Below are 23,927 nucleotides of genomic sequence, written 5' to 3'. Positions count from 1 at the left end.
CAGAGTGACAGCTAAGCAATAGTGGATCCCATCTCATGCTTGCGGTGCTGTATATAAGCCCTCTTTTTACCCCTTTCGGCGATCCAGCGCCAGCCCTAATCCCCCGTCAAGTACCCGAACATCGTCACCCAACATGAAATCAGTCGACTGCAGTGAATCTCCCTGTCGTCTTGCTCTCAATACAATTTCTAATCCAAGCTTCACCGTTCCATGGCATTTGTCAGCGCAATTAACTTCTGGAGACGCGGTGTGGCTCTTGTTGATCTCAACTAAAGTCAGGATACTTCCTCGTGCAACGGGCTATTCTGTTCAATCCATTACTCTCGAGACTGGGACACCGTTCAGTGTTTCTCCAGACCATACTTTCTCCAACAATGGCTGATCTCACCGATACGGAGACGCGGCCGTCAAACTTGGACACTGCACAAGACGCAGAAAAGCAAGAGAGTAGCAGTTCGAACAGCGACCAGAGCAAGGAGGTTTCGACGAGTCCACGCAATGTCCACGGCTTCCTATGGGTGACAGTCGTTCTGGCCATCTACAGCTCTACCTTCCTCTTTGCCCTAGACAATACCATCGTCGCCAACATCCAGCCTGCCATCATCAAATCGCTGAACGGAGTGGACAAGCTGGCCTGGTCCGGCGTCGCATTCGTGATGGCCTCCAGCGCGACCGTCCTGACCTGGCTTCAAATCTTCAACCTGTTCAATATCAAGTGGATGTATATTTTCTCCATTGCGGTGTTCATGGCCGGCTCCGCCGTCTGCGGAGCGGCGCAGTCGATGAACACGCTCATCGGGGGCCGTGTGATCTGCGGCGTGGGCGGCGTGGGCCAGTACGTCGGCGTCATGAATTTCCTCCCTCGCATGACGTCGATGCAAGAACGTCCGATGTATATCAGTGCAATGGGTCTGACATGGGGTGCGGGCACCGTCCTCGGTCCCATCATCGGCGGCGCGTTTACCGACAGTCCGGCGGGCTGGCGGTGGTCGTTCTACATCAATCTTTGTGTCGGCGGCCTGTTCACTCCGGTGTACATCTTCTTGCTGCCTTCGCTGCACCCGCAGCCCGTGGCGACCCCTGTGATCGAGCGGCTGAAGCAGATGGATCTTGTTGGCACGCTCGTTCTCATGGGTGCCTTTGCGGCGGGAGTCATCGGTGTCAACTTCGCCGGCGCCATGTATCCCTGGGACGCACCCGGCATCATCGTCGCACTCGTGCTCGGTGGAGTGTTGTTTATTGCCTTTGGCATCCAGCAAACCTTCTGCATTTTCACCACCGAAGAGACACGTCTCTTCCCCGTGGAACTGGTCTCATGGCGCAAGCCGCTCCTGACTCTCCTCTTCATCTGCGGTTGCTGCACCGGAGTCTGCGTGACGGTCCCCACGTACATCATCCCCCTGTACTTCCAGTTCACTGCATCAGACGAATCGCTCCAGTCGGGCGTCCGGCTACTCCCATTTGTCTGCCTGCTCGTGTTCAGTTGCGTCGGAGGCGGATTCCTCACCGCCCGTTTGGGGTACTACATCCCCTGGTACATCATGGGAGGAGCTTTGTGTCTAGTGGGCTCCGCGCTGATGTACACAATCCATCCTCACAGCAGCGCGGGAGCGACCTACGGATACAGTGCGCTGATTGGTTTGGGATCCGGCATGTATCTCCAACTGGGTCATGCCGTGGCGCAGGCGAAAGTCAAGCCCGAAAAGGTTCCGGCCGCCGTTGCGTTCACCACCACGGCGCAGCTGAATGGATTGACCTTTGCCTTGGTCATCGCACAGTGCGTCTTTGTCAATGAGGCTGCGAAGCGTAAGTCACTCTTTCCCCCCGCATTATGAGCTGTGAACTCATGGGGTTTGCTCCCTAGGAATTGCATGGGTCCTCCCACATGAGGCCCGTTCGACTATCATTGATGCCATATCCGGAACTGGCTCGACCTTCGTCCAAGACTTGGACCCGGCCACTAAGAGCAACGTTCTCTCTGCGATCGTCACGGCCATTGATCGGACTTATATCCTTTGTATTGTGGCTGGAGCGGTCACTCTGCTCGCGACATTCGGCATGAAATGGGAGCGGCTGTTCATTACCGCTGCGGCCGCTGCATGAGGAGGTTCAAGATACCCACGCACAGGGCCTGAAGAGCCAGCTAGATTGAATTTTTGACTGTTAAATTTACTTTTCACCGTTGCTTAGTCCTCGCCTGGTGTTTGACAGAGTACAACGGTTTAGTTAGGTAAACATTAATGATATCGTTCCAATTGATATTCTCCGAATAATATGATTGTATGTATAGTACAACGTTCTAAGCAGTAGATCTTGCCGGCCAGCTAGACCGTCGAATGGCCCGGACGTAGAAGTTCAACGGCCGTATCACAATGAAGTCCGGATCATACTCGATAGCCTCGTCCGTAGCGTTCACAAACTCGTAGCGATAGACCAGCTCCGCCAACGCCACCTTCACTTCCTGCAAAGCCACGTTGAACCCAATGCAACCACGCGCTCCCGCCGCAAAAGGCACATACACGCTCCGGTGCCGATTGCTGACTCCCTCAGTCGCCCATCGGTCTGCGTCGAAACGATCCGCGTTCTCCCAGTATGCCGCGTGCCGGTGGAGGTGCGGGATGCTCAGGATGAGGATGGAGCCTTGCGGAAGCGCCCATCCGCCGGGAGAACGACGTCTCTCTTGACGTTGCGGGCGGGCTGGAAGGATGGGCTGTGCATACGCTGCGTCTCCTTAACAAAGGCGTCGAGGAACGGCATTGCCTGGATTTCATCGTAGCTCCAGTTCTTGTCAAGGGTGGCACCGTGGTTGACCAGCTCCTGGAGTAGACGGTCCTGTTGCCCGGGGTAGGTCACCAGAGAGTAGATGAGCCACGCTAGAAAGGAGGAGCTGGTGACGAAGCCCGCACCGACCAGCGCAAGCGTGTTGCTGAGGATGTACTCATGGCGGAGCTTGCAGCCGCGTTCGTCGGTGGCGCGCGCCAGGTAATCCACCAGACAGGAGGCATGGAGCGCAGCGGTCTGGATGGGGAGGTCGTCTGTTGTTCCGTTGTGGTTTCGGCAGGCCATAACAGCTTGCTCGATCAGACCGTAGAGCTCCTTTCGAGTGTTTTTCAGAGCGACCGGGTCACCTGTTGAACTTATCCGTTAGCAAAGGTTAATACATGGAAGACTCGGTGGGTTTCCGCATAGCGTTTGTGGATATACCGAACGGAAGGTATGAGTACCAGGCGCCTTTGGTTTGAACGCGGCGGTTGAGGGTCAAATACTGCTGAAGCAGGACGATGATTCGATGCATAGGGCTGTCGACGGCGTCGAAATGGTGAAGGTCCACTCCCAGCACCAACTGACAGATGACCTGCGACGCGAGCTTTGCCGTCAGATGGTACACATTGAGTGCCTCTCCGTTCTCGTCGAACGTGTCGAGAACCAGGAACGCCTTCTCCACCGATCGTTGCAGCAGCGGGGTGTAGTGTCGCACTGCCCGGGGGGTCATACTCGGAGGAATGAACCTGTGTGCCTCCTGCCATGCTCGAGAGTCCGTATCGCAGAGAAAGAGGGCCGTTTCATCTCGGATCCCAAACAAAGGGTGGCTCGGAGCGGATGGGGCCTTGGTGAAGTACTCTCCGTCGCGAAAGGCGAGTACAGTGATGTCCGGGTCGTTTGTAAGATAGGTCACTCGCCCTAAATTGTCTGTACGGATGACGCCGCCGTACTTATTGAAGAGCCGCTGGTGATTCCCCAGGTGGTCTGGATAGATTTCGAAATGATTGCCGAATCCCGGTATGCCCACCGGCTGTTGCGGTTCTCTGACAGGGTGACCGGCAATTGTGATTCCCACGGCCTCACAGACAAGCAGTTGCTCAATATTCTCGATGTTCTCCAGGGCGGTATCGCCCTTGTGAAAGCGAATATCAGCCGGGCGGAGGATGTTGTACACCGCTGCAATCCCCGGACGCAAGTCTTCCAGCGCCGCGGGCTCACCGATCTCCAACTGACGGGTTGAGCTCTCCGGACGGCCAACCAGGTAAAATGTCCTGAGAACCATGTTGATGTGAGAAGTAAGCAAGCTAGATGTGAGTGCGTGGTGTGCGCAGGTGCCCAGACACCGTCGGCGGTGCACAGTTATATCGAGCGTCACTTTCGATCGGACTGTTTTCCTTTGGGCAAATCTCCCGAGACACCCGAAAAGTCCTCTTGTTTTTATACCCACTGGAGTCGATGCCATTGAGAGAGCATCCGACCTTCCAGTGTTTTCCATTACATCGCTACTGCAAGCTTACAATGGGTGTCGAAACCGAATTGACCTGGGCCGATATCAAACGCCACAGGACCCCGCTGGACCTCTGGGTCACTATCGACGGGAAAGGTAAGAGAGAAGAAAAAAAACAAAAGAAAAGGGAAAATTTATTGATTGGATTGTTTAGTCTACGATGTGACTGAATATCAACAAGACCACCCTGGAGGAGAAGAGATTCTACGCAATTTTTCTGGACAAGATGCCACCGCTGCCTTTGCCGATGCCGGGCATTCCCACGATGCATACGAGAAATTGGAGTCACTGTTAATTGGCAGACTCGAGCAGAGCAATGTCGCGAAGCAGCGCCAGCAGCAGCGGACTGCAACAGTGGGACCAATCTCAGTGGTCCCGAGTAAGCAGAAGCAGCCAGACTCCCCTGCGCTCCCCGTCAAGATGGGCATTGTGGCTGGAGCAGGAGGCGCATTATTGATCCTCGCTGCCTCGTATGCCGCAGTTCAAGGGTACTTTGCTGAAGGGCTTGCCTTATTGCGACCTACGCTTGTCCCGGGATCCATTCCAGCAAACGCCGGGAGAGGCTATCTGAACGGGATTTTGACGGCCATCGCCTGCCAGGGTGTGGCAGGAACACTGCTCGGGCTACACCTCAACACAGCTCTCTTTCACCGGCATCGGCAATTAGAGGACTATCCCCGGGCCAGGAAACCTTCCATGCCCATCACCTCGCGGCGCGGATCGGTGAGTTTACATCGAGACCAGACCACGATGCTGACGCTAGAGTCGCGACAATGCATCGGCGGCTCGGGCAAGGAAAGTAGCAACCCTGTCTACCGAATCAGGCTCAAATTTCCCGACGCTACTGCGCGGCTGAACTTCAGCGTGGGTCAGCATATCAGAATATCCGCCGAAATCGACGGCAGATTGGTCCACCGCAGTTATACCCCGGTCTCGAGCGAGCACGAGCGCGGGATGGTTGATTTGGTCGTCAAGGTTTACCCGCGGGGCCGCATGGGTAATTATCTTCAAGGACTTCCACTCCAGTCGTCAGTCGCTGTCCGCGGGCTATTTGGCGATTATCGCCCGAATCCCGCATGGACAACCATTGGGTGTATCACTGGGGGCACAGGGATCACCCCAATCTACCAGGTCCTTCGCGAATGGTGTCATAAGACTAGGGGGGAGCGGGCTGTTGTGCTCTACGGCAGCGAGAGACAGGAGGACATCCTTCTGCGGGAAGAGCTGGATGCCCTTGTCGGCAGATACCCCGAGCGAGTCCAAGTGCATCACGTTCTAAGCCAACCTCCTCCCGGGTGGACGGGTCTGACCGGACGAGTGACTGGGGAGATGATGGAGGAGCTTCTGCCGCGACCAGTGTCTCACGCTGGGTTTTTTATTTGCGGGCCTGATGGAATGGTTCGAGCCATCCGGGGCCATCTTGAGGCTATTCAAGGGACCCGTGAAGATAAAGCAGGAGTATTTGTTTTCTAGTGCCGGATTTGACAGAGATATCCGACAGGAAAGAGGCCGGCTTAGCCACAATTGATGTGCATCACTCGGCATGTTTCTCAGTCTGGTAGTTATAGTCAGATAGCGCAATGCAATAGCTCGGGAATATACGCATCTGTTCAAATTATCCTGCTCAGGACGCCTGGAATCGTCTCGCAAATCAACCAGACATCTTAGTGCTGGTCGTCCAGATCCCTCTCGCCCTTCACCCCCCCTAACTGCCTAACATGCCGAGAATCCTGTGTCTACATGGCTACGGCACTTCTGCCGCCATCCTGCGACACCAGCTGGGACCCTTTATGGCTGCTGCCGACCCCAGCTATGAGTTTGTCCTCCTAGAGGGGGAGACGGAATGCCAGAAGGCTCAAGGTGACTTCCCTTTCCGTAGATATCCAGCTGTTTCCGTGCTCTTGGAATAACCTGTTATCAGGTGTGGGCAATTTTGTCAAGGGCCCGTTCCTGTGCTACAATGCCAGCTTCGCACCGGCCGACGTCCAGCAATCCTGCGATCTCATCGACGACTTTGTGGAGGCCGAAGGCCCCTTTGATGGCATTCTAGGCTTCAGCCAGGGCGGTTCCGTAGCCCTGACATACCTCCTCCAGCGCCAGCTCGACGGCCATCTGCCTCCCTTCCGGTTTGCCATTTTCCTGTCGACGGTGGTGGCTTTCTCCCCGGACGAGACATTCGGCAGCCACCTGCTCGCCAACCTCACGGATCGCGAGATCCACCTTCTGGACTCCTACCCCACTGCGGACCTCTCCTCCCTGCATCCGCTGAACCGTGCCCTGTGCGAGACGACTGCAAGGGCCTTCTACTCGGCCAAGACCGGAGGCTTTATCGCGCAGGACACCAAAGAGTGCGGGTTTGCCCGTCGCGATGACCCAGCCCAGCCGCGTGTTTTCCATCCGGCTCTGGTGAAGGATCGCATTCCCATCCCCACGGTGCATATCACCGGGAAGAAAGACCAGGCGATGATGGTGAACCTGTCCGTCCTGGTGCAGGGCCTATGCGATCCCCGGTTGATCCGCTCGTTGACCCATTCCGGAGCCCATGATGTGCCTCGCCGTCCGGATGATGTGTGTGCAGCTTGGGCTGCGGTGGACTGGGCGATCCAGCAGAGCCAGCAGCAATATATCTGGTAAGTCTGATGGCTGCTGCTCTTGTTGCTGTTTGGCGGATTGATCTAGAGAGACATACCAACCACGAGGCAGGCGTGCGGCACTTTAGAACCAGCATTGGAACACACCGGATGGAAGATCTAGATAGAGCAGATGCAAGGAGCTATCAAGTTTGAGAAATGTATAGTCTTAAATGTTTGATTCCATGCAATGGGGGTATCTCAGAGGAATACATGACGTGGTAGATGTCAATTTTTGCTTAGCAGTCGAGTAGTGAGCTACAGATGAACTTGCATCTTCGGTAGGAGAACTAGTATTAAGCTACTGGTAGACTAGAGAATCTTCCAGTCCATTAAACGGGGATATATAAACGGTACACTCATCATTAGGGGAGGGCATATGAAAAATAGATGGCATTGTGTATTAAGAATATTTGATGGCAGTAGTAGTAGTAGTATTCGTCTACCCTGAATAGCTGGAATAGTGCCTACTGTGCGAGTGTTCCCTACTCGCCCGAAATGAAGCTATCCAGGCACATACAAAAGAGATATTATTAACATTTGAATGACTATCTCTCTAGAAAATCTATCTCAGCAGAACACAACGCCTAACAACCTAGGTATCAGCCTCCACCGACGGTCTGACCGGCTTTTCTCATCTCGGCGTAAGATCGGGACCCGACCGGCTCAATATCGTAAATTTTCCATTTCGGCTCTCTAACTCCTCCCAGCGATCGGATCTCGATTCTATTCTTGGCCTCTAGACCAGTTCCAGACCATCATTAGAGTTCCGAAAATGGTGCCGGCCGGGTTGAGTAAAGACAAAAGTGCCCGGCAACGAGACCTTGAGGGCCGCAGAGGGATGGTACAAGAGAACGCGATCTTCCAACCCTTTTCATATCTGTGAACTGCATCATTTGCTTACCTGATTTCTTCCGTTTGACCGTCTGAGCCTAGAGGCAATACACTCGCTACCCGCCATGCGATCACCCGATCCTCAGAGATTTGGCGATGCCACGGAGCCGATTGCCATCGTTGGCATGGCCTGCCGGTTTCCTGGAGAGGCATCTACCTTGGAGAGGTTCTGGGACATGATTGTCAATGGCCGGACGGGACACTCTGCAGTTCCCCCGGATCGCTTCGACGCGGAGGCCTGGTATCATCCGAGTCACGAACGGAAGGGAACAGTAAGTCGCTATCGCATGGTGCCCGTTAGATCCTCCAGAAGTTACTCACCTGAGCCATGAAAGATTCAACCGCGGAGTGGATTCTTTCTGGAGGAGAGCTCCGCCGTCTTCGATGCCCCATTCTTCTCCATGACGGCAAACGAGGCCGCGGGCATGGACCCCATGCAGCGGAAGTCGCTGGAGATCGCGTATGAGGCATTTGAGAATGGTAAGTTAGAGGAAAGGTGTAACTTCCGAGAGAAATCGAATACTGAGGCCTCTTGAATAGCTGGCATTCCTATCGGCACGTTACCTGGCTCGGCGACGGGCGTCTACACCGGTGTCATGACCAACGACTACGAATTGATGACCGCTGGCGATCCGATGCAGCTTCCACAGAACGCAGCATCGGGAACGAGTCGTGCTATGCTTTCCAATCGGATTTCCTGGTTCTTCGACCTGCGCGGCCCGAGCTTTGCCCTAGACACGGCTTGTTCGTCCAGCCTGTATGCATTGCATCTAGCCTGTCAGTCCTTGCGTACGGGGGAAAGTCGCCAGGTAAGGCATTGGAGTCTGTAGCGGAATGAATGGACAGAGACTAATGATTTGTAAAACAGGCCCTTGTCACCAGTGTGAATCTAATACTCGCGCCTAATTTCATCTCCCAGCTGTCCTCGATGCACATGCTGAGCCCTGATGGAAAGAGTCACTCTTTTGACTCTCGAGCCAACGGATACGCTCGGGGAGAGGCACTCGCAGCAGTCGTCGTCAAGACCCTTCACCAGGCCCTGGAAGACGGAGATACAATTCGCGCGGTCATTCGCGGCAGTGGGGCGAACCAGGACGGCAAGACGGTGGGCATTACGATCCCGAACGGCGAGGCACAGGCGGATCTCATCCACACCACCTATGCCACGGCGGGACTGGACTTGAATCACACGGGATATTTCGAGGCGCATGGGACGGGCACCTCGGTCGGGGACCCGATTGAGTTGAGTGCCATTGGCGGAAGCTTCGGTACACAGCGCAGTACTGACAACCCGCTGGTCGTGGGCAGCGTCAAGACTAACATCGGCCACACCGAGGGGGCTGCAGGCCTGGCGGGCGTCATCAAGGCGGTACTCGCCGTCGAGCAAGGCGTCATCCCTCCGCTGCCCGAGTTCAAAGAACTCAACCCCAAGCTTCGTCTTGACGAGTGGCGATTGGCATTGCCGCTCACGCCCACGCCATGGCCCACGGCTGGTCTCCGTCGAGCCAGCGTGAACTCGTTTGGTTTCGGTGGAGCCAATGCCCATGTCATCCTGGATGATGCGTATCATTATCTGCGATCACATGGGCTGAAGGGGATGCAGCGGACTGTGGTGCCTGAGAAGGATGACTCGTCTGACTCTGGTCTGAGCATCCCATCGGATAGCAGCGACGCAGATGGAGAGGAGAGCACCAACACTCCTGTCCCCAGGCTCTTTGTCTTCTCTACATACGATGGAGGTGGTATCCGACGGATGGAAGCATCGTGGGCCAGCTTCCTTGCGAAACACGTCTCGGACAACAGTAAACAACGACGGCATATGATCGCGGATGATGACCTCGCATACACCCTGTCACAGCGCCGGACTACCTTTGACTTCCGGAGCTTTGCAGTGGCGTCTACCCTGCCCGCGCTGACGAGCAAGATTGAGCAGGATGGCCTTCCCCGACTCAACCGGGTCTCTCGCCACCTGAATCCTATTTTTGTCTTCACCGGCCAAGGCGCCCAGTGGCCCGCCATGGGACGCGAGCTGCTCTCCGATCCCATTTTCCGTGCCAGCATCGACCGCAGCAGGAATGACCTGGAATCGGCGGGTTGCCAGTGGGACATCCTTGCTCTTCTTTCTGACCCAGCCGATCGTCGCATTGACGGCCCTGCATTCTCTCAACCGGTGTGCACGATCGTACAGATCGCTCTGGTGGACCTCCTCCGATCCTGGAGTGTTCAGCCTGCAGCTACTGTGGGCCACTCCAGCGGCGAGGTTGCAGCTGCCTATGCAGCAAACCTACTCTCTCAGGCGGACGCTGTCCGCATCGGATACTGGCGTGGGTTTTACAGTGAGCAGGTCAAGGATCGGATGGGAGAGTGCAAGGGCGCGATGATGGCTGTGGGACTGTCCGAAACCCAAGCAGTGGCATACCTGGACAGAGTTCCTGAAGGAAGTGTCGTGGTGGCGTGCGTCAACAGCCCAGCCAGTGTCACCCTATCTGGTGACGCAAGCGCCATCAATCACTTAGAGGCCGTCCTCCACGGCGATGGCCATTTCGCACGCAAGCTCCGCGTTCAGGTAGCCTACCACTCTCCGCATATGCGGGTCGTTGCCGATGCCTTCGTTCAGGCATTAGGCAAGGTCCAGCCGCAAGCCTCGGACATTCCCATGTTCAGCTCGGTGACGGAGAAGCGAATTGATGACCCGTCGGTCCTTCAGGCATCATACTGGATGCAAAATCTGGTCTCTCCGGTTCGCTTCTCGGGAGCCCTGACGAATTTACTTAGTCATACCCCAGGAGGGAATCCGCGCCGCCGTCGGGTGGCCACTACTGCGTGGAGTGCGCTGGTCGAGATTGGGCCCCATGAGGCGCTCAAGGGCCCCTGCCGCCAGATCATGTCGGCTTGGGACGGCAAATCCCCCGAAAGGATTCCATATATGTCTCTTCTCAGCCGCGGCAAGCACGCTAGGGAAACTGCGCTGGCAGCGGCCGGGATGCTCTGGGCCAGTGGTCACCCCGTTGATCTGCGGCGGGTTAACCAGTGTCGCGAGGGACTGCAGATGGTGGTTCCTGATCTGCCGCCCTACGCGTGGAACCACGAAAAGGGCTTTTGGCACGAGCCCGCCGCCTCTATGTCGGCACGGCTACGAAAGGAGCCCCGGAACGACCTCCTGGGAATGCCGGTGCCTCATCAGAATCCATTCGAACGAAGCTGGCGCAATTATCTGTCCGTCTCGGAGTGCCCTTGGCAAAGAGACCATATCATCACAGGCACGGTTCTGTATCCTGGTGCTGGACACTTGATCATGGCTTTCGAGGCGGCCCAGCGACTGGCCTCGCCGGACCGGGCACTGGCCGGAGTGGAATTCTGCGACGTGCATTTCGACAAGGGACTTGTCATCCCGTCCGGTGATCAAGCGGTGGAAACACTACTGGCGACTAGGCCTCACGAGAAGCTATCCGACTGGTATCATTACACGGTATACTCTGTCAATGAAGATTCATCCTGGACGAAGCACTCCTGGAGCACCTTCAGTCTGCACTACGACGGCGTCGTCAGCTCGGAGCAATGCCAGCGTTATCACCGGACATACAAAGCTCTACGCTCGCGTGCAGCCATCCCACTGGACATTCCATCTTTCTACGATCAGCTGCAATCCATCGGAACCGAGTATGGTCCTACCTTCCGCAATATGGTGGAGGCTGCGGCTGTACCAGGCGAGCGCAGCGGTGTAGGGACCATCGCCATTCCGAACACCCGCGCTGTCATCCCGCACGAGTTCGAGTATCCCCACCTTATCCACCCAGCCACACTCGATGCCATCTTCCATCTGATCTTCGTGGCTATGAGCCAGGGCCAACCGCTCGCTGAGTCCGCCATTCCTACCAAGGTGGACCGTCTGTTCATCTCCACGGATCTACCAACCGGTGCAGGAGCCGTTTACACCGGGTACTCGCACACAGAGTCCTTGTCCGGCCGTGATACGCAAGGTACCATTGTCGTGTCTGACGAAAGCTGGCCGTCCGGTCCGAAGATCATTGTGGAAAGAATGACGGTGACGGAAGTCTCGTCGGGGGCTTCCAGTCAGTCCAGCCCCGTGCAGTCCTCAGCCGGTCAAGGCCGCATTGCGACGTTGGATTGGAGGGAAGATCTAGACACGCTGGTCGGCCCCATGGCTGTCGACTGTCTAGCTCGGAAGGCTTCCAAAGCTCCGAACCCATTGATGGGCGAAAGTGATGCCGTGCGCCATCTCCATTCCTGGCTAGACTTGGCTTGCTTCAAGAACGCGGACTGGAAGGTCCTTGTGGTGGAGCCCACCACCTGGGGCGGCAGCAGTGTGCTTTTGGAGATCTTTGCATCCAAGACGGGTGGACGCTATCGGTTTGCCCAGACCGTGATTGCCGAGTCAAAGGCTGAGGCCACTCATCAGATTGAGCAGAGGCTGTCGCAGGGTGGACTGGATGTGACATACACGACTGTGGATCTTTTTGCGGGAGTCGACGAAGAGACGGTGGCCCAGCTAGGTACATTCGATCTCATCCTCGCTCCCTACAGTTTAGTAAACCAGCTGCCGCACCTGGAGCCGTTGTTGCGCTCAGAGGGCAGGATGGCCTTGGTCTCTACAGGTACAAAGGACGATCATGACGAGTCTTCTTCGGGAGACGTGTTGCATACAACTACCCTTCAAGAGACAATCCGATTCCGTTCTGGTCAGGACAACAGCGGTTTGTGTATTGCCAGCCTGGAATCCAAGCACGATCCAGCAAACGACTTCAGCGAAATTGTGCTTCTGCAGCATGCGGATCCCGCTGCGTCTAGCAGAGCACTGGGGGAGCAGCTCACGACACGCCTTAGCGCACTCGGACATCGCGTCCGGACGACGACTCTCTCTGAGGCACAAACACTGTCTGGACACGTTGTGATCTCCCTCCTCGAGGCAGAGCGTCCGTTTGTAATCTCATGGACATCCGATGACTTTGAACAGTTCCGCCAGCTGACCAGTGCGCAATATCTCCTGTGGGTCACGCATGGCGGTCTCCTCGAGACACAAGAGGCTTCCCTTGCCTACTCTCCATCTACTGGGCTTCTGCGCACCGTGCGCGCCGAGAAGCCCCAGATTCGACTGCCCCATCTTGACCTCACTCCTGGCCTTGATGTAGGGTCGGAACAGGCAGTTGATCTAATCTTGAAGGTCTTCGGCTCCACCAGCAAGGCCCCCGTGAATGGGAAGAACTGCGAAATGGAGTATGCTGAGTTGAATGGCTTGTTGCATATCCCTCGTGCACAGGGCCATCACGGCCTAGACCATGAGCTGGCACTGCATGCGGCCACCGTGATCAGTGTGCCCGGGCCTTTATATCAGCCGGGTACGAGCCGAAAGCTCGAGGCATGCCGCGCTGGCGATGCGTCGAGTCTCTGGTGGATCCCGGACGAACGCGACCGCCATACGTTAACTGATACCGAGATAGAACTGCAGCCCACTCACATTGCTCTGGAGGATGGTATGGTCAAAGAGTTCTTGTCTAGTAAACAGCGCGCCCTTTTGCCACCGGCCCTTGGGCGAACCGCCGTCGGAACCGTCACCGATGTTGGTCCACTGGTGTCAAGATTTGCGCCTGGAGACAGGGTGCTCACGCTGCATCCGGGCCCGTTTCACACGCACCTGCGCATGTCCGAGTCCCTAGTACACAAGCTTCCGGAATCACTCTCCCCCGGCGAAGCCGCTGTCGTACCCCTGGTCGCAGCGCACGCCTGGCATGTCCTTGTGGAGGTTGCGGCGTTCCGGGCCGGTCAGACGGTCTTCGTTAATGGATCGGGCGACATCCTAAGTCGGCTTCTTGTCCAGCTGGTCCAGTCGCTCCATGGGGAAGTGTTTGTGTCGGTTTCCTCCAAGGAAGAGCGACATGCGCTTATGGAAGATCACCATATCCCGGCTAATCGCATCTTCAACCAGTTGAACCCGGCGTCGTGGACCTCCGATATTCTGGCAGCAGCAGATGGCAACGGGCTGGATGTCATCAACAATACGACGGCGGGTTCCACAGTGCGGAGTTTGTCTGCTTCTGTCAAGAGTGGAGGACGCTTCGTGGATGTCACTCAGAAAGTTGTGGCGTCGATGCTGGATCCCACAGTGTTTGAGCGTGGCATCACTTTGTCCTTCCTGAACCTGACCGTTCTGCCCGACAGCAAGCTGTTCAATCTTGTTGATAAGGCTCTTAATTTAGCTCGGATGGGACGTTTCAATCCGATGCCCTCTATCTCGTTGTCTTCTGTCTCTGAACTGCCACATGCTCTGACAGCACTAGTCCAAGAAGAAGGATCGTCCCCGACTCCGATGGTCATTGAGTTCCCCCAGGACGCAACGGTTCCCTTGCTCCCATCCCCGCCACCACCGCTCCACCTCAAACCTGAGGCGACATATATCCTTGCGGGGGGGCTAGGCGCTCTGGGTCTCACAATCGCGGACAACTTGTGGGCTCACGGTGCACGACACCTGGTCTTCCTCAGTCGGTCTGGAGCGTCCAGTCTTCGACAGCAAGAGGCATTGCAAAGCTTGCGTGAGCATGGATGTGCCGTAGACGTGGTGCGTTGCGACGTGACAGATGCAGAGCAGGTGAAGGCGCTCGCCGCACAAATCCAGGAGAAATCCTGGAAGGTGAAGGGTGTCGTACAACTTGCGATGGTTCTACGGGTAAGTCGTTCTGGCCTCCCCCTGAAGGGGTTGACACCACGCTAACAACACTTGGGTGACCAGGACTCCATCTTCGAGAATATGACGTTCGACAAGTGGCTGACTGCGGTAAACCCGAAGGTCAAGGGCACCTGGAACCTGCACAACTACCTGCCGCAGGAACTAGACTTCTTCGTCATCCTCTCGTCCCTCTCGGGGATCATTGGAAACACCGCCCAGGCCAACTACTGCGCCGGAAATACGTACGAAGACGCTCTGGCGCATTACCGACGCAAGCTCGGTCTCGCTGCAACCACCCTTAACGTCGGCCTGGTCACGGACGCGAGCCATTTCAACGAGGACTCCACCATCGAGGACTATCTGCGGAAATACAGCCACTGGATCCCCGCTCAGGTAACCGACCGTGAACTCCAGAAGACCTTGATCGCGGTGATGCGAGGACAGCTGGCAGAAGGCGAGCCGGTGCCGGGTCAACTCCTTGTCGGACTCTCGGATCAGGTCCGCCGCGACGGCGAGAGCCTCAATCTTTGGCCTTTGGATCGCAAATTTGACCATCGCATTAGCCTTGCTGGTGTCACCACGACCGCTCAGGAAGAAAGTCCCAGCCAGCAGCTACAGGACTCGCAGACGGCGAGCGAGGCCCAAGCGCTTGTCGAATGGGCGTTGCGGGTCAACGTTGCGAATGCGATGACCGCATCTCCGGATGATATCGACGTCGAGAAGCCGCTCTACACCTTTGGCAGTATGTGCTTTCCGCTCCCTTTGCTGACCTTTATGCGTTACCTGTAGACTGACGCTTTGCAGTTGACTCACTCAAGGCAATCGAAGTGGGGAACTGGATCTTCAAGGAACTCAAGGCGGACATTTCGGTCTTCGAGGTTCTAAGTCCCATCTCCTTGGGCAGACTGGCAATGAAGATCGTATCGAAGAGTTCTTTGGTCAGTGTGGAGGTTGCAACGGAAGCAGCGGCGGAGGGATCGAGTTAGATTATCTATGATGCGACTTGTACCTCATGACAGCTGTCCCAATTATCGTCTAGCGCTTGATAGTTGTAGATATATGAGTGTATGCCCCGGAGTTACCGGTTATGTGGTTTTATTAAGCAGGCTATTGACTAGCTACCAGGCCTATAGGTATACCGTATAGGTTTAGCTAGCTCTTCTTCATTGAACAGTAGATTCTTAGAAATCTTATAGCACTGTCTTTATTTAGGGCTTATTAGATGTCCTACTGTAATTACCACATACTCAAGATTCTTTGGGTCTGATCATAATCCGCATACTTAAGTAACTATAAACATATCTGGAGCAGGGGTACTAATCTCAAGGATTATAACTGGATTCTTGTACTTTTCTTCCACAAGATATCTGGTGACCGAGCTCAGGACAGGAGTAGATTTTCAGATTACTATAAGATCACTTACTCCGTATATAAAATTATAGGCATTGTAGAGACGGTCAATTCGGCATCGTCGTCAAGCTAATCATACAGAATACTAGGGTATGAGCAGCTCATGGCGCACGTGACTAATGACTAATCCCGCCCTGAGTGGGACCTGAGTGCCCACTGAGCTTTGACCGGTGACGAGAAATACCTGAGCGCCCTCATTAAAGCAGCATCATCCAAATAGGGAAGGTCTCGTTGATCCTCGAAAATCAAGTCTGTATAGTGACATATCATCGACCTTATTTGTGTCTCTACTTTCAACCTTTCTTTTCTTTCTAGTTCTACAGTTTCTACTTGGTTTCTTTCTTTTCTTCATCTAGGCTTGTGAAATACGAGCGGGATAGACATGTTCATGCCGTGGTCATCTCAATTAATGGATGGATTGTACCCTACTTTTCTGGGAGGCTTGGGTCTCCTGTTGTTTAAACGATATGACATTAATATGCATTTCAAATTAGTTATGCATCAACACTGTACCGGTAGTAATGTAGATGGTGTTAGCATATTCTAGCTCGACCATCGTCCAAAAAGCCAATTGGTGAATGGTAGGGGTTTAATATCCAATAATTGACACGGCCGATGGCCGGCGTGTAGATACTAAGGATAGGACGATCCGTATCGTACGAGTAGATTATGCTGATCTCGACACGACCGCACGACCAGATGGTATCATTTCCAGAACAAGTGATAAGAGGCTTGTTTAAGATGAAAATTACAATTCAAGACTAGTCAAGCTCGCTTACTAGCCAAGTGCGCCAAAACACCTCGCTAGACCGAGGAAAAAAATGAAAAAAATGAGGCACAGCCATACGTGTCGTCGTGGGAGCAAGTCCTGGACGAGACGAGGTCGTCACGAGATCATCGGGTCGATGTCTCCGTTGTTGGTCATTACGGTATCATTGTTGGAGGCTCCGTTTCGTCCTGCGTCGCCTGCCTCTTTGGCGATGTTCTCCGTCAGGCCGAGGTCTAGCTTCTCCGGTACATCCTTTTTGGCTTCGCGGGCTTTCTGCTCGGCCCAGGCGCGCAGCTTGACCAGATTGCGCAGGCGCGCCTCTTTACGGGCGCCCTGGCTCTGAAGGATGGCCTCGTTTACACTAGTGGCGATATCTTTACGAAGGTTGGGGTGTAGGAGAGGGGCAAGGGAGGGAGTGAGGGTTTCGGTGGGGAAGATGAGCAGTGCCAACGTCCGCTCGAGGTCATCCAAGAACTGCGGGTTGGTCGGGGCCCGGGGCGCCAGTTGCGAGGTTGCAAACTCGAGGGCGGGACTGATGTCCCCGTCCGGCGAGGCACTGCACGAGCGGATCAACTCCACCAGCTGTAGACGCAGGAGGGCAAAATGTAGCGACGGATTCTCATCCAGGATCTGTGCCAGTAGACATGTTAGCGCGATGGTCATAACAAGTAATGAGTGTGACACGACGGCATAGTAGTGTTTTGCTGATCATACTGAGGACTGAAGATGTTTGTTTTTCATCAAACCCCCGAAGAGGGTTTATGAGTGGTGCATGAAACTTGGTCTAATCCTAGCAAAGGTGGGGCGCGCGCGGGTGGATGCGGCATGGGCAAAGGGGAAGCGAGGGAGAAAATTCTTACCTGTGGGTTGAGCTCGTTGATTTTTTCAATGGCGGCCTGGATATTCCCCGAATGGATAGCCGTTCGAATGTCCACTCTTTCTTGGACCGAATCGACGTCCGTCTTGGGTTGAATATTGGCTTCGACAGCGAATTTCTTCGCCGCCGCGGGGTAGCCATTGGTGATGAGGTAGTCCATGACCAAGTAATTGATATCACTAGCCACGATGTTAGCACCGTCTGACCCCGCAAGCAATCGACAATCAATTTTGTATTGACAGGAAGATTCAGAAAGACAAGTCAATTGTATTTCTCCTCAGTGTTTTTCAGAGAGATTCCCAACTTGATTATGAAAGCATCCTTTTCCTGCTGCCAAATGGCGATGAAGGGGTAAGAAAGTTGGGGACTCACGTTTTGGATGGCTTGACCTCATCGACCTTCCGCTCAAAGTGATGCCATGTTGGCGTGGTGGTGGAGGAAGAGGGAGACATCTGTGTCTCGTTAAAACCAAGCTACCACGCACGCACAGTACCTCAGGAAGCATACGTAATTCGCCGAAGACATGGTGGTGAAAGCTGGAATGACTATGACTCTTGGTCTCAAGTGCCCTGAAGCTGAAGAGGCAGTCTGTGAAGATGGGAAACCTCACCGACGGACGCCATGGGAAAAGGGAAGTGCAGATGAAGTGATGAAGAGAAAGAGGAAGAAGAAGAAGAAGCGAAAATCAGTGAAGAAATAGCTCCCGTCACGTGGACCGTTGGCGCCCGCAAGCGAAAGTCACGGGATGGAACACACTAACCACACCGGGTCTAGCGTTGTCACCCGGCGCTAGACTACATCTGGACTGGATCGGGAACCCCATCTTTGTCTCAGTTCGCGATCTTCTCATTTCATGCATCCCACTTCCCCTCCCCATATTGACTGGAGGCCTGCTTGTACATGTGTATGTCTGATTGAGATATAAGGGTAGGAGCCAGAGTCTGAATTCATCCATCATGGAATCCATTTCACCCGTTTTCTCGTCCCCCCTCCAGAAACAATACTCTCCACCATGGGCCGATCTGAGTATCATTGGGATTGCGGGCAGCTCTGGCTCGGGTAAGACCTCTGTTGCTATGGAAATTGTGAAGTCGTTGAATCTGCCATGGGTGGTGATCCTTGTAATGGTACCGTGAATTTATCGGATCACCCATGGGAATGCCCGACATCCCACCACCAGTCAATCGCGGCATCTAACGTGGTCGCGTGACAGGATTCCTTCTACAAGAGCTTGAATCATGAGCAACATACCAAGGCGCATATGAATGAATATGATTTTGATTGCCCGGACGCGCTGGATTTCGATGTCTTGGTGCAAACTTTGCAGGATTTGAAGAAAGGGTATCGCCCCGCCCGTCCGATTTCCTTATCATGTTTCAGATGGCAGACAGGGAGAGGTTTCGACGAGTGGAGCTAACTGACTGGATATTCGGGCCAAAAGGAAGAAAGTTGATATCCCTATCTACTCTTTTGCCCATCATCAGCGTCAACCGCAAACGACCCCGCTGTACTCGCCACGGGTTCTCATTCTCGAGGGTATCTTGGCCCTCCACGACCCAAGAGTATTGGATTTGCTGGATGTGAAGGTAAGATCCTTCATCGTGTAATTTAGAGAAAGCGTGCTCATCTGGACGGGTAGATCTTCGTAGAAGCCGATATGGACGTGTGCCTGGGACGCAGAAGTAGGTATCCATCCTATAAACTTGATCCTAAACGCTCTGACGCAGGAATTAGTCATGCGTGATGTCCGGGAACGAGGACGCGATATAGACGGCATTATCAAACAGTGGTTCAACTATGTGAAGCCGTCCTATAGGCGATATGTGGAACCGCAGCGTCTCGTATCCGGTAGGCCCGCTCAGCTCATTTCCCCCGTGACACCTCCCACTAAATCCATATAGATATCATCATTCCTCGCGGGATTGAGAACAAGACGGCCATCGGTAGGTCATCCCCACTACTTAACATACCCCCCTGCTAAGGCCATGCCCAGACATGGTCGTCAAACACATCCAGCGTAAGCTGGACGAAAAGTCAGAGAAGCACAGCGCAGATCTGTACAAACTGGTCGAAATCGCGTCCGGGGAGCAACTATCTCCCAAGGTCCAGGTCATGGCAGCCACACCCCAGTTTATCGGAATGAACACCATCCTCCAGAGCCCGGAAACGGAGCAAGTCGATTTCGTGTTCTACTTTGACCGACTGGCGTGCCTGCTGATCGAAAAGTACACCAATCCCCACAATAATACAGACCCGATCAAGAAACCAGATAGCTAACGTAGTACCACCAGAGCATTGGACTGCACCTCGTACATCCACACCGAAGTGAAAACCCCACAGAAGAACGCCTACTCTGGTCTGAACCCCGCTGGCGTCGTATCCGCCGTTGCCATTCTCCGCGGCGGGTCTTGCCTGGAGACCGCATTGAAGCGGACCATCCCAGACTGCATCACCGGCCGCGTCCTCATCCAGACAAACGCCAAGAACGAGGAACCCGAACTCCACTACCTCAAACTCCCTGTGGGCATCGAAGAGCACGGCACGGTCATGCTCCTCGACCCGCAGATGGCCAGCGGCGGAGCCGCCCTGATGGCAGTCCGCGTCCTGATCGACCACGGCGTCGAAGAGCACAAAATCGTCTTTGTGACCTGCGCCGCTGGCAAAGCCGGGCTGAAGCGGTTGAGTTCGGTGTATCCGAACATGAACGTGATCGTGGGGCGCATCGAAGAAGACCGGGAGCCTCGATGGATGGAGCAGAAGTACTTTGGATGTTAAGGGGTGTACATGGAAGGATCAGATATCCAATATTTGTTACTTACCTAAGGTTTATGCTAGCTATTGATCTGCACCATGATTGGCGTGTACTGAAATATGCATTGAACAAGTTAAGCTTTCTTGGCCAAAATAAGCTTCCTAGTGGGGACGACACCTGCCGACTTGTCATCCTAGATGTCAAATGCTGGGCCAGCAAGTGCAAGGAATTAGTATTAAATGATGGCTGAAATGCCACCAACGTCTTTCAAATTAAAACAATTTGGTAAGACATAACTGAGCCAAAGGTAGTGTAGTTATCTGATAAGCGCACACACCTACTATCTCGGAAGAAGACTAGATCCTGCCTCTATCCTTTTCGGGATCTCGCAAATCATGTGGGTTATAACACCAGATTACAGCTTCAACAGACAGATAAAACAGAGATGACTCGCCTATAGCTAACACACAAACCACGTACACAACATACAATTAGAGGTGAAAACCTCACACCCAACCCAGCAACAGCACAGCAGCACATGCAATCCTTATTCCTTAATTTACAGTAGCGAAAGCCAATGGCAGCGGCCGCGGCGTAGTAGTCGGGACTGCAGATGTTGAAGCCCTCGCAGAAGAAGAAGAAGAAGAAGCGTCTGGGTGAGCCACACAATACCGGAAGTGCTTTGAGAATGAGCAGGCATCTGCGCTGTTGGACGGCTTGCTGCTGGTGGTGCTGCTACTACTACTGCTACTACCACCACTGCTGCTGGTGGTGCTAGTGCTGGTGCCCCTCTTACTCCTGCTGCTACCACTGCTTTTCCGAAGCGAAGGATTCCACCGGATGAGGTCGTCCACGCTAACGCCGTAGAAGTAGCTAGCGCTCTGGCACTGGGAGACGCGCTTGTAATTTTCGTACTGAAGGTTGCTTCCGGCTGCATACATGGAGCAGTCTTGGCGGGTGTGCGGAGCGAGAGGGGTTACGTCGAAGATGGGAGAGTAGGTTGCGTCTTGGAGGCTGGTGTAGGCGACTTTTGAGACGGAGGAGGTTGGCCCGATGTAGCCGGGGGCGTTGGGGTAGGTGTTTACTGGCAGGGTTGGTCATGGTCATGATTGTGATCATTGGTGACGGGGGCCTTGCTGGGAGAGGGATTGAAGGGGGTGGGTGGGAAGGGACTTACTGTCTCCAACTGGTTGGACGCAGTAGCTGGTGTGGGAAAGTAGATTGGTGCAGCTGTGCGGTAAGTGGTTAGGAGGCTGGGGTCTCCGATTGTGGGGTGTTTTGGAAGTGTGAGAACTTACTTCGCATTGACACCTGGGTTCAGGATGCCGAAGTCCTGGCGGGATACTTTGAACTTGCTGGTGAAGACGTCGCACTCTTCGCCAGCTGCCGTCTCGTAGTAGTGGCCGCAGCGAGTGGTGGTGTTGGCCGCGACGTTGCTGGGGACTGGAGCCGCGGAGGGCGCACCCGACTCGGCGGCCGAGGTGGTCCTGGAAGGAGGTACATACTTTTGACCGGGTGCACTGACACAGATCTGGGTGCCGATGGTGCGGTTGAAGTTGTAACAGCCCGCATCGATCCAAGGATTGTAGGCACGGAGTTGGACCGTGCTGATTTTGTGCGTAGCCGACACTGAGCGACATGTATCGCCGTCCTTGACGGTGTACACGTCGCATTTGTTTCTGATACACAGCGTGCCTGTTTTGGGAAACTTGGCACAGTAAGCGGAGAGGTTGTTGTCCATGAGAAGTTGCCAGGTTGCCACCCCCTGCGACGATGCAATGGAGTTGCACGTATCTCCAGACTTAATGTTGTACCGGGTACCTTTGCAAGTCGAGGTTGGGGTGGCGTGTGCGGCGTTGGAGGTGCTGAAGATGTTAGTGTCCGGGACATCCCTAACACAGGGGGTGGCCTCTTACGAAGATGCAGCAGGGGAGGACGTTGTAGGCAGCAAAGTCGGCGTCGTTGATAACGGATATCCGGTAAAATGGCAGGACGAGGTGTAGCTCTGGTAAATACCTTTGGAAAAGACCAAGGGGCCATCACCGTACTGGAAGGAAGCCGTGTCGCGCAGCTTAAACAGAGCACATCTGTTGCAGCTTTTGTCACCGGCCGAACTGTTCCCCGAGGCGGTGGTCAAGTTCCCCAACACGAGGTTGCAGTACTCGCCATCATTCATCAGACAGGTTTGATTGTAGTTGAATCTCCTCTCCGTGGCGATGGCGGAGATGGGAACCGTCTTCCCGTAATCGTCCGTGTATGTCACATCACTGCAGGAGTCCTGGATGCTTTCCTCCCAAGATTGCAACGCCGACTGGCAGTCATCAGTACAGGAAGACTCCAATACTGCTTGCGTATACACGGTGTTGGCATCAAGGACGGAGACGGCATTTGAGCATTCGGTGATATTGGTCGAGAGAGCATCAACGCAGTCATCGGAGTATCCGGAGCCTTGGAGGCTGGATTCCGGGAAGATCACAAAGGCGGATGTTAGGGTATAAAAGAGAAACGAGGCACAGAATAGAGCCCAAGAGAGACTCAGGCGGGCCATCCTGAGATTTGTCTAGAAACGAGAGTGCTATTAACGAGTGGAAGGTTTTTGATAATGGAAGTAGTGAATGAGCGACAGAAGCCTGGTGGGGGATATCATAGAATAAGCAAATGGAAGAACAGTGACAGATAAACCCAAACCTCTAAGAACGAGTGTAGGGATATTACAGGTATCTCCAAATCCTGAGACGGCTCTTGTCTAGATCCAGGACTCGGAGAAACGAGATATCGACCAGCCTTGGCCCATTCCACCTACGGAGTTCTCCGTAACGGATGGACAATGTACCTTACAGACCCGGCTAGGGCTCATGCGCCGCATCGTGCATTAGCATCAATCGCCGGAATGACAAATTATCGTTGTAGTGGGTCTGTTGATCCGGACACGGCTGCCAGGCTAGAACTGCTTATCTTGTTAGGGAAACACCCCGTTGAGGTTGTGGTAAGATCTACGAATGTGGGTGGGGACTCGATCATATGTCTGCTTTGCCGCAGCCGCTAACAGAATTGCGGGCTTAACTAATAGGCTTATGTAGTCGGGGCTCAAAGTTAGAGCGTGATGGTGATACATTAGCCTCGGGCTGATCGCTGGGGGCTGAAAGGATGATATCCACTACAACGATGGTTAGCTCCACCAGCTTCATCTTAGCATTCGATCTTCGATAGTACTTTCCCAATAGATTGAATGTTTTACAGCCTGGCCGGATGTTGCCTTACCGCGGCCGGTCAGTGCACATGATCCCCTGGTCGATGGACCGTGCTTTCCAGGAGGAACGGGATACCATATTCATAGACAGAGCAGTTCGCACGTTGGATGGCTAGATACTCCAGTCCTTCGTTACTTATCTGTCGCACTGAATATAGGGTCACTTGCAAAAGCCAAAAGTGTCATGACACCTTGTGTAGCCGAGTGGTGATCCCCTTGTTATTTTGCGACGCTAACTATCGTCGCTCTCTTCCTATACGATGACTCCTCGAGTTGTACATTCTTTGCTTTTCTTTCTTTTTCTTCTGTTTGTCACCGTTCAGGCTTCTGACAATCTCCTGGCCGAGGCTCTTTCTGGTTTCGATGCTCTGGTCAAAGGGGACGCCTATAGCT

At 54.2% G+C, this 23,927-nt stretch overlaps 8 protein-coding genes across 8 annotated transcripts; 5 read left to right on the top strand and 3 right to left on the bottom strand.

The window, feature by feature from the left end:
• Positions 1-374: 374 nt before the first annotated feature.
• On the top strand, positions 375-2,109 carry BDW47DRAFT_130855 (putative MFS transporter; the record flags this gene model as incomplete). The annotated part of the gene is made up of 2 exons (XM_024817186.1): positions 375-1,806; positions 1,865-2,109. 2 exons carry the CDS (start codon positions 375-377, stop codon positions 2,101-2,103), a joined length of 1,671 nt encoding a protein of 556 aa, XP_024673717.1. The 3' UTR covers positions 2,104-2,109.
• Positions 2,110-2,299: 190 nt separating this feature from the next.
• On the bottom strand, positions 2,300-4,045 carry BDW47DRAFT_116482 (cytochrome P450; the record flags this gene model as incomplete). Its single annotated transcript, XM_024814939.1, has 3 exons — positions 2,300-2,679; positions 2,721-3,128; positions 3,205-4,045. The coding sequence occupies 3 exons, from the start codon at positions 4,043-4,045 to the stop codon at positions 2,300-2,302; spliced, it is 1,629 nt and encodes a 542-aa protein (XP_024673716.1).
• A 236-nt stretch (positions 4,046-4,281) lies between these two features.
• Positions 4,282-5,743, top strand: BDW47DRAFT_116481 (uncharacterized protein; the record flags this gene model as incomplete). The annotated part of the gene is made up of 2 exons (XM_024814938.1): positions 4,282-4,366; positions 4,425-5,743. The coding sequence occupies 2 exons, from the start codon at positions 4,282-4,284 to the stop codon at positions 5,741-5,743; spliced, it is 1,404 nt and encodes a 467-aa protein (XP_024673715.1).
• Positions 5,744-5,988: 245 nt separating this feature from the next.
• On the top strand, positions 5,989-7,437 carry BDW47DRAFT_116480 (serine hydrolase FSH; the record flags this gene model as incomplete). The annotated part of the gene is made up of 3 exons (XM_024814937.1): positions 5,989-6,130; positions 6,192-6,900; positions 7,356-7,437. 3 exons carry the CDS (start codon positions 5,989-5,991, stop codon positions 7,435-7,437), a joined length of 933 nt encoding a protein of 310 aa, XP_024673714.1.
• A 422-nt stretch (positions 7,438-7,859) lies between these two features.
• On the top strand, positions 7,860-15,462 carry BDW47DRAFT_124379 (type I polyketide synthase; the record flags this gene model as incomplete). Its single annotated transcript, XM_024816244.1, has 6 exons — positions 7,860-8,066; positions 8,130-8,274; positions 8,335-8,603; positions 8,663-14,476; positions 14,540-15,218; positions 15,281-15,462. 6 exons carry the CDS (start codon positions 7,860-7,862, stop codon positions 15,460-15,462), a joined length of 7,296 nt encoding a protein of 2,431 aa, XP_024673713.1.
• Positions 15,463-16,566: 1,104 nt separating this feature from the next.
• BDW47DRAFT_102947 (uncharacterized protein) lies at positions 16,567-18,168 on the bottom strand. The gene is made up of 3 exons (XM_024811959.1): positions 17,905-18,168; positions 17,516-17,711; positions 16,567-17,285 (listed from the first exon to the last, which is right to left on the bottom strand). The coding sequence occupies exons 1-3, from the start codon at positions 17,982-17,984 to the stop codon at positions 16,773-16,775; spliced, it is 789 nt and encodes a 262-aa protein (XP_024673712.1). The 5' UTR covers positions 17,985-18,168; the 3' UTR covers positions 16,567-16,772.
• A 209-nt stretch (positions 18,169-18,377) lies between these two features.
• Positions 18,378-20,402, top strand: BDW47DRAFT_102945 (uridine kinase family protein). Its single transcript, XM_024811958.1, has 8 exons — positions 18,378-18,659; positions 18,746-18,873; positions 18,974-19,118; positions 19,172-19,214; positions 19,267-19,380; positions 19,434-19,475; positions 19,526-19,757; positions 19,824-20,402. The coding sequence occupies exons 1-8, from the start codon at positions 18,489-18,491 to the stop codon at positions 20,305-20,307; spliced, it is 1,359 nt and encodes a 452-aa protein (XP_024673711.1). The 5' UTR covers positions 18,378-18,488; the 3' UTR covers positions 20,308-20,402.
• Positions 20,403-20,735: 333 nt separating this feature from the next.
• BDW47DRAFT_11730 (LysM peptidoglycan-binding domain-containing protein) lies at positions 20,736-22,971 on the bottom strand. The gene is made up of 4 exons (XM_024815058.1): positions 22,201-22,971; positions 21,583-22,149; positions 21,462-21,514; positions 20,736-21,368 (listed from the first exon to the last, which is right to left on the bottom strand). The coding sequence occupies exons 1-4, from the start codon at positions 22,830-22,832 to the stop codon at positions 20,839-20,841; spliced, it is 1,782 nt and encodes a 593-aa protein (XP_024673710.1). The 5' UTR covers positions 22,833-22,971; the 3' UTR covers positions 20,736-20,838.
• Between the last annotated feature and the right edge of the window lie 956 nt (positions 22,972-23,927).

This window comes from Aspergillus candidus, assembly GCF_002847045.1.
Source record: "Aspergillus candidus strain CBS 102.13 unplaced genomic scaffold BDW47scaffold_12, whole genome shotgun sequence".
NCBI classification, from domain to species: domain Eukaryota; kingdom Fungi; phylum Ascomycota; class Eurotiomycetes; order Eurotiales; family Aspergillaceae; genus Aspergillus; species Aspergillus candidus.
The sequence above is the reverse complement of the archived record's forward strand: the minus strand, read 5'-3'. Positions and strand labels throughout refer to the sequence as shown.

Excerpts from the sequence above, each read along its gene's own strand:
- BDW47DRAFT_11730 (XM_024815058.1), bottom strand. The coding sequence starts at position 22,832 with ATGGCCCGCCTGAGTCTCTCTTGGGCTCTATTCTGTGCCTCGTTTCTC. Across the intron at positions 22,150-22,200 it reads TCCTCCCCTGCTGCATCTTC|CACCTCCAACGCCGCACACG; the intron begins GTAAGAGGCCAC and ends TAACATCTTCAG. Across the intron at positions 21,515-21,582 it reads AACCCAGGTGTCAATGCGAA|CTGCACCAATCTACTTTCCC; the intron begins GTAAGTTCTCAC and ends CTTACCGCACAG.
- BDW47DRAFT_102945 (XM_024811958.1), top strand. The coding sequence starts at position 18,489 with ATGGAATCCATTTCACCCGTTTTCTCGTCCCCCCTCCAGAAACAATAC. Across the intron at positions 19,215-19,266 it reads CGTGTGCCTGGGACGCAGAA|TCATGCGTGATGTCCGGGAA; the intron begins GTAGGTATCCAT and ends CGCAGGAATTAG. Across the intron at positions 19,381-19,433 it reads ACCGCAGCGTCTCGTATCCG|ATATCATCATTCCTCGCGGG; the intron begins GTAGGCCCGCTC and ends AAATCCATATAG.
- BDW47DRAFT_102947 (XM_024811959.1), bottom strand. The coding sequence starts at position 17,984 with ATGTCTCCCTCTTCCTCCACCACCACGCCAACATGGCATCACTTTGAG. Across the intron at positions 17,712-17,904 it reads GAGGTCAAGCCATCCAAAAC|TGATATCAATTACTTGGTCA; the intron begins GTGAGTCCCCAA and ends CATCGTGGCTAG. Across the intron at positions 17,286-17,515 it reads TCAACGAGCTCAACCCACAG|ATCCTGGATGAGAATCCGTC; the intron begins GTAAGAATTTTC and ends CTACTGGCACAG.